Here is an 11,961-nt window from a genome sequence, read left to right on the forward strand (position 1 = left end):
TCTAAAAATCAATGGAGATTCCGTACTCAGTGTTCCTGAGTTTTAACAAGGAGGACACCGGTAGGACTTTTGTCAGCCATCTCTGCCGTTAGTTGGATAAAAGACGGATTCGTACTTACATAGACGAAGACCAGCAGGCGAGAGACAGAAGGATGCCCTCTAAGGTGGCTATGGCTATCTACCAAGTAGATGTTATCGTTGTTGTGATATCGGAGAACTACGCATCTTCCGTACGGTGCTTGAACGTACTCGCGTAGATCGTTGAGCATTCGCTGTTTAGACGTGACCCAAAGACCATCAGTACAGTCTTCTACGAGGTGGATCCGGGGGATTTGACAAGATCAAATGGTAAATTCGCCGACGACCTGAGGAGGCATGAAGAGCGAGAAACTCCGGAGAACGTGACTCGCTGGAGGAGTGCACTGGAGCACGTGGACAGGAAGGCCGACCCTAGGTTTTGTTCCCGCAATCGGTAAATTTACGAACAAAATTATTTATAATTAGGGACTCAGCTTCCGGATAGTATTTTCCATTTTTGAGTCCGGTAACAGTAGATTTGGTAAAATAAACAGTGCGGGATAAAAATAATACAGTATTTATAGAAAATGTAATATAAAATAAATATTAATATAATTATAAACTAAATTTGCTTATTTAGTATAATATCATAATATATTTATTTATTTTTGATAAGATAAAAATTGTTAGGACACTAAATCACAATTATTATTCAGTTTTCATATAATTTTGAGTATTTCACTTGGTTCACAATTTATAATTTATAATTTATAAATAATTATATATAGTTCAGATGAAATATTAAGATAATATGGTTTGCTACTGTGCAGTGTTTTTAGTTTCACGCAAATGTGTCCAGACCTAATAAATATTTATTACAATACATTAATATAATATTTTGAGTAAATATATAAATTTTATTTATATGTTGTTGTATCAATAAATAAATTAAATAGTTGTGACTAATATTAACAAAACAACAACCAAAATGCATATTATATCTATATTAAAAGTTAGAGTGGTTAATATCGTTTATACCCTAATGAATAATTATGTTTATTTATATTTTATATAATTAGTTAAATCATGAATTAATTATAATAAACATTGTTAAAAAAAATTAAATGAACACGTGTTTTCCTAATTATTTTATTTTTTGAATCTTTTGATAATAGTAATGCATACACAAAACATACGATTAGCTTTATCTTTGCAAGTTGTGTAAAATTTGATAATTTATGAAAACTAATACCTAAGTGTATAACATAGAGAAAAAAAATACACGTGATTGTCTTCTTTAGCACTGGGGAGAACAGAATCATTATGTTTATCTATACTTTATATAATTAATCATAAATTAATTATGATAAAATATAAAAAAAAATAAAGCTATAAACATTAAATAATATATAATATTACATTTGATGTAAAATTTGGTGTCATTACTAGAGATGACAAAAAAATTATGACACCAAAACATTAAATTTTGTGTAATTTCAACACCAAATATGGTGTCATTATTGAAGATGCCCTAATAGATTTAACATCAATCGTAAATCTATAGATCCATTATAATAATAAATTACTATTATCTATTTTCATTAAAATTACAACTTATGAAATTAGAAGATAAGTTTATGTATGTACTTTTGAGTAAACCAAGAAAATTTATCATTATTCGAAGAGTATTCACTTTTCTTAAATTGTTTTCTAAGTTAATCATAAACTTTTATTTTTATTTATTTTGTAATTATTTTGTTCTTATTTTGGTTTTGTGTTTTGGAAGCTTATTTGAAGTTTTATGTATATTTCTGTTTTAAAAAGATAAAAAAAATTAAAAAGATAAAGATTCACATTTTTATTTTATTAATAAAACGATTACACAAAATGCCTAGTAATAACAATGAATGAACGTACTCAACAGTGCTTTACCACACTATATAAAAATTGGGTAGTGGTTGATAATATAAGTGGGGGCGTATTTCATTAGTTATTCTTGAAGATCAGGATGTATTTGAATCAAAACCGCAAATGTCAAGGATTAGAATAAACTTTTTTGTTTGTTCGTATTTTTTGCAATACTGCACACGTAAAATTTAGACATCGAGGATCCGAATGGTAATGGCAAAGAATATTATTAACAAAAGCATACATATAAAGAAAGTTACATAAATCTGCAATTAAAATTTTCTATTTTACAAAATATTTCAAAATTAATATTTGAAACATACTACAGTATTTAATATAAAAGTATCATAAATACAAAAAAATAAGATTAGAAATTTAATGAATTTTTTCTAAAACAATTTTGCCCACATATTTCTACGGTTATTTATGTTGTCTATAAATAATTTCTATAAATTAATTAAAATAGTAAATTTAAAAATAAACAATTTGATCTTTTTTTCTATATTTCTAAATATGAGAATTGTGTTATTATATATAAATTTAGTTATTTAATATATAATTATTATTTTATTATTTCATAACAATTTGATTTCGTAGAATGTGTTTTCAACGACATCTCAAGCCGCTTTCAACACCACTGCTTCCTAAGCAATGTCGATAACATCTATCAAAACCGCATCTCACCAAGTTTGCTACAACATCTTATTAGCAAAACGAGTTCTGATAACATCTTTGATGCCATCAAACCATTTCTTGTAAACCGTCACGTCTTGCTTGTTATTGATGGTGTTCATGATGAGAATCATGAAAAACTTAAGGATGCCATGAAGTTTTCCCGTTGGCTCAGTCCAGGAAGCAGAGTTATCATGACATCTTGTGCTGACAATAAGCTTAAATCCTGTGGAGTAGAATATATCTACAAGATGGAGTCTCTGAGATACGCGGAAGCTCTTCAACTTTTCTCTCTTTGTGCTTTCAAGATGCCTTACCCCCTTTTTTCAAAAAAAAAGATGCCTTACCCTCTTGTTGGTTTTGAGGGGTTCTCCATTCGTGCGGTCCACTTTGCTGGACGTCTTCCTCTGGCCGTCAAAGTACTCGGTTCATACTTATATGATAAAAGACTTGGATAGTTGGAAAACAACATTGCACAAGCTTGAAGCATCACAAGATAAAGGTAGCCGCCGGATAGCAAACTACATCGTGGCAGGTGAATACATTCCAAGACGTCAAACAGAATCGGAACAATATGTCAGAGCAGACGATAATTCAGCTTCATATCACATGTTGCTTTGATAACTAAAATTTGTAACTGAGGATCATCATGTTCTCTATAAGCTTACTCAAAAAGATTTGGTCGATGTGCCTCCAAGGACTAAGATCAAGGTGCTTTATAGAATGGTCCAAAGGAAGGGAAACAGTTTCCAAGGACTCACATCCATGTGCGTAGAGATACTTGAGGGACAATGGAACTCCTTGCACCGATTTGAGTTTCGTACACTTATTAATGCAGAGAGTTCCCAAATAGGAAAGTTCTGTGATACTTGACGGCAATGTCTCAAACTCATGGCTACTAAGATCTAAATACGATAGCTTGATAAGATGTCTAAGCTGGTCTGATATTGACTGAATCTTAGTGCAGCCGTCAACCCAAAGCTCAAGCCACTGGTATCTGCCCAGACCTGGTTCAACATGAGAAGTTTCCAACAATGACTGGAGACTCATACAGCCAGAGAGTTTGATAGTCTCCAACAGAACTAGTTCCGGAAACGCTTTAAGTCTTCTGCAGTTACAAAGGCTGACGTGTTTCAGCCTCAGAAGTTGATTCATGGTCTCTGGTAAAGTCTCGAAATCGTTGCCGTTCCAGTCCAGCTTCTCTAGGAGTTGTAAGGAGCTTACATCATCTGGGATCACTTTAATGTTTAAGTTGAATAGATTTAACTCTTTCAAGCAGGGGAACATGTAAAGGCTATGACAGAGGAAACTTGCAGCAGCAGCATCACTCTTGTAGTTGAACCTGGTGATCTCCATGGCATTAAAACCGTGGAACTCTGACCTATTGGGTCGATGCCTCTGCTGCTCTACTTTCTTTGTCCTCCGTTTATGATCGTAAAACAGAAGTGGTTGCTGGTCCATCCTTATCAGTACATGAGGTGCTTGTTTCTCAGAACTAAAACAAAGGTGATCCACGTTGCCGGCAAGCCCCACCATCTGAATTTGTATGTTTCCTCCAATGGATAGATATGTAGTGGACCTCATTTCCACTTCATTACTTGAGAAATACAAAACAATCTGCCAAGAACGCCCAGTGAATTCCTTTATGGTGATGTGGTAGTTACTAGTAAGCTCATCACAGTCTGTGACATCAAGCATTGTCAGGCTAGTAAGGTTACTAATGGACTCTGAATCCTCTTGAGCCTCTTGCAGCCTTGAGTTATCACTTCTTCCAAATTCACCGCATGCGAAAGATCTGGAAGCTGTTCAAGATTCTTAGACCCTGTCAAGTCTAGTCTTCTCAAGTGTAGTAACCACTGGGGATAAGATAAACCAACAAGGAATAAGCAAATTGTTAGTTAAAATGTGGTAGTAATCACTGCACATTGAAGAGTGTTTACCTTGGTTCCTTTCATCAAGCTTGTGAGATTGCTGTAACGTAAACTGACTTCAACAAGACCTAGTGGAAGGAACCGGGGAGGAAAGTCTGTCAAAGGAAACGCATCCCAGTGTAGTAACCTAAGCCTCACCGAAAGTAAATATGTATCGTCTCATGAAATGCAGCATGGGATCAACGTGGTCCGAGTGCCTGTGAACCTTGAGGAACTTAAGATTATTGTGGTCGTTTTTCGCATACCCATCGAGATACAACTCTTCTGGCATCTCGCACATGTGTACATTGTGTAGAGCCATGCATGCCACTGATTGGTTGTCCTGTGGTGTTGACACTGAGAAAGTTAAGTTTGCATTTATACAACAGCAACATATGTTACAGATACTGTAGACTAGGCCTGCGGTTTATAACCCTGCGGTTTATAACCGAACTCGCCGAAACCAAAGGTAGGTTTATTAAAAAAAAAATCTGGTTTTCGGTTTGGTAATAAATTAGTTCGGTTTTTCGAAAACAGATAAAATTTGTTGACTAAATTTCGAATCGAAGTAACCCAACTATTAACTGAAATATAATTGAAACTGTTATAAATCAAATGATGAATGTCCATAACCGGTCCAAACCTTAGAAGAAAGAGACATAGCCGAAATCCTAGAGAGAGGAGAGAGAGGCGACCGCATGCCTTAGAAGAGAGAGAGACGGCCACAGGCTTTCGAGAAAAGAAAACCTTATTTCTTTTTCCTTATATATGTAATCTTTCCATTTATGTATTTAGTAGTTATCCTAAATCTAGTTGGATTATGATTTGTACTCTTTCCTTTTATCTCTATCTTGTAACCCTTATATAAGGGATGTCTTATTCATTAATGAAATATACAGAACTATTCAGTCTTCAATCTTCTAAAATTATAACAGAAACTAAAAACTTTGGTTATTTTCGGTAAAAAAATAAAAACCAAACTACCTGAAAACCAAATCAAACTTTTTCGGTTTAATTCGACAAGATTTTGGTCAAACCAAACTACCGGCAGCAGGCCTACTGTAGAGGCTTACTTACCCTGTTACGTCTCAGCACTTCATAAACTTTAGTAGGATCCAACACAACTCTTCGTCCCCCCCAGGGGTCTCTGCACTGATGATTCTTGACACTCAATCTCTCTTGCAGTTTGTTCTACCAAGAAATGCATCTTTATATACCCATCATCTGTTATCTCAATGAGAGACTTCTCGGAAAAAATTCTTACTCCCAGACAACCTTGTAGTTCATCATCATTGAGAAGGGTAATGGCACGTTGGAGAAGTTCTCCACTAAAGAGGCATGCTACATGAAGAAACACTCTCTTATCTGCTTCCTCCAAGCCGTCGTAGCTAATTTTCAAGACCTCTACTACGTTTGTATGAGGAGTTCTTTCAAATCTTCAAAATGCGTCTTCCCATTCTTCCGAAGATCTAAGCCTTCGGAAGAACAAACTGTATGCTTCAATGGCTGGTGGAAGACCTTGAGCAAGCCTAGATGCTCGGACTGACAATTGATTGTAGCAGTCAGAAGGAGGAGGAAGTCCTCCTTCAAATGCTATCCGGTTAAATATCTGAAGAGAGTCATCAGTGTCCAAACACTTAACTTCATATATAGTTCTTACTCCGTATGAGCTGAGCAAGCCTTTGTCCCGTGTTGTAATGATTATTCGACTGCCTGGACCAAACCAGCTCGAATCTTGAGCAAGAGCATGCATCTGTTTCATGTCATCCGCATTGTCAAGGACAAGAAAGACTTTACGGTTTTCTAGCCTTGCTTTTAACTCATGGGGTCCAAGTTCTGCGCCCGGGAAATTCATCTTCTTCTCAGAGAGACCGAGTGTGGTTGAAAGAAACCTTGTTGTTAGATACGAGAAACCATGCGTTCTATGAATCTTTGAAACGTTTTCTAGGAAACAACGGGCTGGGAATCCCCGCGAAAACCAGTCAAAGAGACACTTGGCAATGGTGGTCTTACCAATGCCTCCCATCCCCCATAGGCCTATCATACGAACCTCATTGCCAGACTCCATACTCAGTAGAGGACTCAGTCGCTCCATGTGAATGTTAATCCCTACAATATTGCTGAAATCTACTTGCTTCATAGCTAACAATTGGTTTGAAATGCCTTCAACAATCTCTTCAATCATTGTGGCCTCGTCCTCACTAGCATCTGAAAAAAAATCTCTGAACATTTCCATAGATATGGCAGATTTGTTTTTGTTAAAATATGTGTTGATGGTGGTGAAGGAGACTTACCAAACTGCAGAATCCTTGCCTGCTATGCTGGCAATCTGGGTGAGAGCTTGCCTCCAGTTTGTGACCTTGTCTGAACCGTGGTGCTTGTCCAAAGAGAAACTCCCAATCTGATTCCTGACGCAAGAAGGATCAACTCCATAGAAAATGGGGACTACTTTCATCTCCTTCTTCAAGCAAAGATCCATGATTAAAAGGAGTTCGTCCAAGAGCGAATCTTGAATCTTGGATGGCTCTCCTGATTTCTTCAGAAATGGAGTCGCCAATCTCAAGCCGTTGATCAGCTTTAAAGGTAACAATGCCCTTGTTGACAAGTTCTTTGTGCAAATGGCTAACAATGTTCTTGCGGGTGTCTTCTCCCCTGAAAGTAAGGAACACATCGTACTTCCAGACACGAGACAAAGAAGCCATAGGTCTCTATGGATCAACAATGAGAGCAAGGCGAAAGATAAGAAACAAAATATCTCAAGACATGGGGCCCAAGAAAAGTCTACTGTTTCACACTGGCATCCTGTCCATATTATAAATTATTTCATTATCCATCTCATTTATTTATTTTTGGGTTCCATCTCTGCACTAAAAAAAAACCATGGATTCTTCTTCTTCCTCCTCGTCATCAAAGAAGTATGATGTGTTCTTGAGTTTTAGAAAGGAAGATACGGGTAGGACTTTCGTCAGCCATCTCTACCGCTCGTTACATCAAAAGGGAATTAGAACTTACAGAGACCAAAACCAGCAGACCGGAGAGGGAAGAAGAATGTCTGATGAAGAAGCCTCGCTAGGCTATCGAGGAGTCAGCTATGGCCGTCGTTGTGATATCGGAGAACTACGCCTCTTCCGTCTGGTGCTTGGACGTACTCGACTAAAGGTTTGGATTCGACTTTCACCATCATACCAGTCATGAATTGATAGTAGGAACTATCCCGACTAAGCGACTTGGTACCTTTATGTTCGCTCCACTGGTAATAATAATCACAGAGACAAATCATGTTTTTGTTTCGTAATAAGCGCTTTTGGTTAACGTCCGGTTTAGTTATCTGTCACCGAAACCCGGTTACTGAACCTGTGTGTGTTCATGACATGACAGTGAGGATGATTCCAGGATGCTCGATGATCTAATCATCCGCATTTATTCTGCTATGTCGCAGAACATCACACCATCTCAGATGATGATTGAGGCCTGTCCCCTTCAGCAGCTACCTACAGGTTTCGACTTCGACCAGCATTTTGCGGCTTTCCTTGAGCTCCTTTCCGAGCGTCCAAGCATGCAGAGGAATGAGAGAAGATCTTTTAGGCATGGACCGTCACAAGAAAGCCGTCTATGGATTGTGGGATTTGGATTCTAGAAACCAAGTCCTTACCATCGGCATTTGTGGTATGGAAGGAGTTGGTAAAACGACTCTAGCTGAATGTGTTTTTGATGACATCTCAAGACACTTTCAACATCATTGCTTCTTAAACGGTCATCAAAACCGCATTTAGCCAAGTTTACTAGACCATCTCACAAGGACGAGGAGTGCCAGAGACAGCTTTGATGATGACATTAAGCCTAGTCTCGTGAACCGAAACATCCTGCTTGTCGTTGATGACGTCCGTGACAGTGAACAACTCAAGGATATCGTGAAGGTCTCACATTGGCTTGGTCCCGGAAGTAGAGTAATCATGATCACATCCAAAAACAAGAGTTCACTTGTCTCGTGCGGTGTAAAACATGTTTACGAGATGGGTTTCCTGAGATATGATGATGAAGCTCTTCACATCTTCTCTCAGTTCGCTTTCAAGCAGGATTACCCTCGTTTTAGTTTCGAGCAGGTGACCGTTCGTGCTGTTCATTTAGCAGGGCATCTCCCTCTGGCCCTCAAACTACTCGGTTCCTTCTTATGTGGTAAGGACGAAGAAACTTGGAGAAGTACATTGCAGAGGCTCGATGCATCACAAGGTAATAATGGCATCCAAGAGGTGTGTAGCTACGTAGAAGCATCTGAATACCTTCAAATTAAATCAAAGCGATACATAGTAGCAGATGAAGGAGAGTATTCACCTTCATATCACATGTTGCTTTGACAACATGTCCATAGCCCTCAAAGCGATGCTTACATAAGTATTGTTCAGCGGTCAATAAAACTAACAAGCAAAGACTTATTGTCCCTATGATTATGTAAAGATTTGATGGAAGCTATGAAAAAAAGGTGGGTCACACTTGTAGGATATTGAAAAATAAATTCAATGCAATAACAACATGCTTCACATTAGAAATCTCACTACCTCCTTTATGAGGCAAAACTCAAAGATAGCTAATGATACATATCTCAGCTGAAGCAATAGTGTCATCCAGGGGATTTGGGACCGTTCTTCTCAATCAAAAGGTATACAAAAAACAAATATTAATACAAAGTTTCTACGAATTTAGAAGATAATAAAAGTAGACCGACCCTTTTCAATTACAAAGGCAAGTGTTCCAAAACAGCTACTGACAAACAAACAAGCCAACAGAAGCAAGCCACGAGGGAAATCGAATAAATAGAATAAACAAAAGGGTTAAAACGACAAACACATGCTGAATCTAGTTACCAGATTTGTTTGGCCAAATCATGTAACATAATTTACTAGAAGGACCTTTTTCATTGATCAGCATTAAGGGCTTTGGAGATCCATTCTGATGCTGCGGCTTGAGTTTCTGAATCCATCTTTGGAAGTAGCGACAATGGAGTCACAGAAACCTGTCATTACAAAAAAAGGTTTAGTAAAGTAGCTTAGATTCCAGACCAGAGAAGAGCGTGTGATCATGCCAACTTACAAAACCATCTTCTAGAGCCTTGATATCCAAATCTTCATCCGTATGTTCTTGTTCTTTAGCCACAAACTGCATATTAACATAGTCAGGACTCAGGATCTCAAACACAATGGTACATACTATCAATATCCAAAGGATTTGTGAAGAGAACGTCTCAAATTTCTTCTTTACCTCTAGGCGGAAGTATTTCTTAACACGGCTATCAGTTTTGGCAGCAACACCAACCGATTCAATCTCCACAATACTCTTCTTCTGTGTGGTGAAGCGACGAGCCGCTCCCTGAGATCACCAGATATCTTAATCTCAGTATCTAATTAACTAATCTTGGACCTTGTGAAAACAAAGTTGAGATCTAAAACTTTTGAATAGGGGAGAGTTAACTCACAGCAGCTGAGGCATCTCTGCCAAGTTGAGCAAGTTGAGCTCCTAGGCTTTGTTGGTTGGACATGAAATTCCCAGCACCAGGGTGACGGTTAGCTGAAACAGCTTGCCAGCTAGGACTCTGCCTCCACATGCTTTGTTTTGTTACCTTAAAACCCTATTCAAGAAACCATTTGCCAATAAGGCTCTAAATTCACAACATCAAAGAACATGGTAACCAATGCAAGCATAGACTGTGTTCTTAACATACATAACTCAGACCAGAAATCAATCTCTTGAGTCAAAAATGCAAACCTTGTTTGATGAGGGTGATGTTGGGATTTCTATGTTGAGAGAGCAATCTTTGGGGAAAACTCCTTTCTCAATGTCTCTAATTGTGGCGGTTATCAAAGGTAAACAGACACCAACAGCATCCTTAAAGTCACTTTCTTTGCTTTCATCTTTCTTCCTGTAATAGATAAGAAAACATTTAAACCCAAAACGTCTAATGCTAATATACTCACTAGTTATTTGATACATTCCTATGATATACTCACCAGTTCAGTGATATAGACAAAGACGGTACTCCAGAAATCAAGGCTTCCCTGGCTCCAGCCACACCACCGGAATAGAACCTGGAGAATTATCACATCAGGAAACACGTAGCAGATGGACAAACAAGGTATATAAAAAGACAAAAGCACGTACATTTGATGCCCACAGCTTGATCCCTGATTGATTCCACTAATTACCTGAAGAAAAAAACAAATAAAGAATACAGAAATTACAAGATACCATAACACCATTATACTATGAGACGTTTACAAAATGGTAACCAGTATTGGTTTAGACCAAGCGAAAAGCGCTCCAGATAATCCTAATGAGATGCAGTCCACAGTAGTCCCTGAGACACAGAAACAAGAATAATCTCAAAGCCTATCTGAACTAAGATGCAAAAGACTATTCCAACAACAAAAAGACTTCAACTTTCAGCTAGCTTATAGATGTAGTAATGATCATTCAATCAAAATCAGCAAATACCTGAAACTTCAAAGGCGGTGGCACCTTTGATATCAGCAGAACTCGCAGCAATGGTTTCGCCAGGAGTCATGGAATGAGAAGAAACCGATTTATCCCTGCCACATTCACATCCCTTGTGGGTCACCCAAAGTTGGAAACTTTAACAAGAAAAAATGAACAAATCATAAAACCAAATCCTCCTCACGTTTGAGGAGCACAGACATGGACATTGTAGAGCCCTTCCTTAACCAAAGCCTCGACGAGAGAGACGAGCCCAATCGAATCAATCCCATCTCCATTCGTGACTAAAACGATGGGTCTTGACTCATCCATCTCCTCCTCCGCGGATCCATCGCTTCCTCCTTTTCTCTTGGAAAGCACGTCCTGGAGATTCGAGACGAGCGCGGCCGACAAGCCGTTGTTCTTCGAGGTCATCGTGAAGAAAGAGAGAACACGCAGATGAGGTGGGTCCTGTGTTGAAGACGAAGAAGAAAGTTGGGAGAGAGAGCGGGTCTAACGGAGGAAAGAGAGAAGCTTTAATTGGCAGAGATAGAGAGAGAAAGCTTGAGGGAAGAGATTACTTGTCAACTGTTATCTCTTTTTAGATAGAGAAGGGGATGAACACTGACGCGCTATTTTTTCCAAACAGAAAACATAAATATTAATAGGGAGTATACAATTTACTATTATTAAACAGTTACACTACGTACAATTAGAATAGTATTTTGATTTCTAAAAACAAAACTGAATCAACTGTGATTGGAATGGATAGTATTTTTCATAAGTAAACAATAATGTTTAAGTTAATAAAATATTTATTTTTAGTAATATTTTAGTTTATTAGCCATATAAATACATAAACCTTAAAATTAAAATAAATTATTTGGAATACTATTTTTTACAAGTTAATATAAAATTATTCTTACTCGTAAACTTTTACTTATGCATATAAATACCTGAACCTTGAAATTAAAATAAATTGATTTTT

General features: G+C 37.6%; 1 protein-coding gene and 3 pseudogenes across 1 annotated transcript; 2 read left to right on the plus strand and 2 right to left on the minus strand.

Annotated features, from left to right (window-relative positions):
• Positions 1-152: 152 nt before the first annotated feature.
• LOC106378093 lies at positions 153-3,219 on the plus strand (annotated as a pseudogene).
• Positions 2,203-7,210, minus strand: LOC106381284 (annotated as a pseudogene).
• Positions 7,211-7,459: 249 nt separating this feature from the next.
• Positions 7,460-9,055, plus strand: LOC106381283 (annotated as a pseudogene).
• Positions 9,056-9,129: 74 nt separating this feature from the next.
• On the minus strand, positions 9,130-11,614 carry LOC106381282 (5'-nucleotidase SurE). Its single transcript, XM_013821173.3, has 10 exons — positions 11,179-11,614; positions 10,995-11,089; positions 10,790-10,857; positions 10,662-10,705; positions 10,511-10,588; positions 10,269-10,422; positions 9,979-10,131; positions 9,765-9,872; positions 9,597-9,662; positions 9,130-9,519 (listed from the first exon to the last, which is right to left on the minus strand). Exons 1-10 carry the CDS (start codon positions 11,406-11,408, stop codon positions 9,421-9,423), a joined length of 1,095 nt encoding a protein of 364 aa, XP_013676627.1. The 5' UTR covers positions 11,409-11,614; the 3' UTR covers positions 9,130-9,420.
• Positions 11,615-11,961: the final 347 nt, after the last annotated feature.

Source organism: Brassica napus, chromosome C2 (assembly GCF_020379485.1).
Source record: "Brassica napus cultivar Da-Ae chromosome C2, Da-Ae, whole genome shotgun sequence".
Classification (NCBI taxonomy): domain Eukaryota; kingdom Viridiplantae; phylum Streptophyta; class Magnoliopsida; order Brassicales; family Brassicaceae; genus Brassica; species Brassica napus.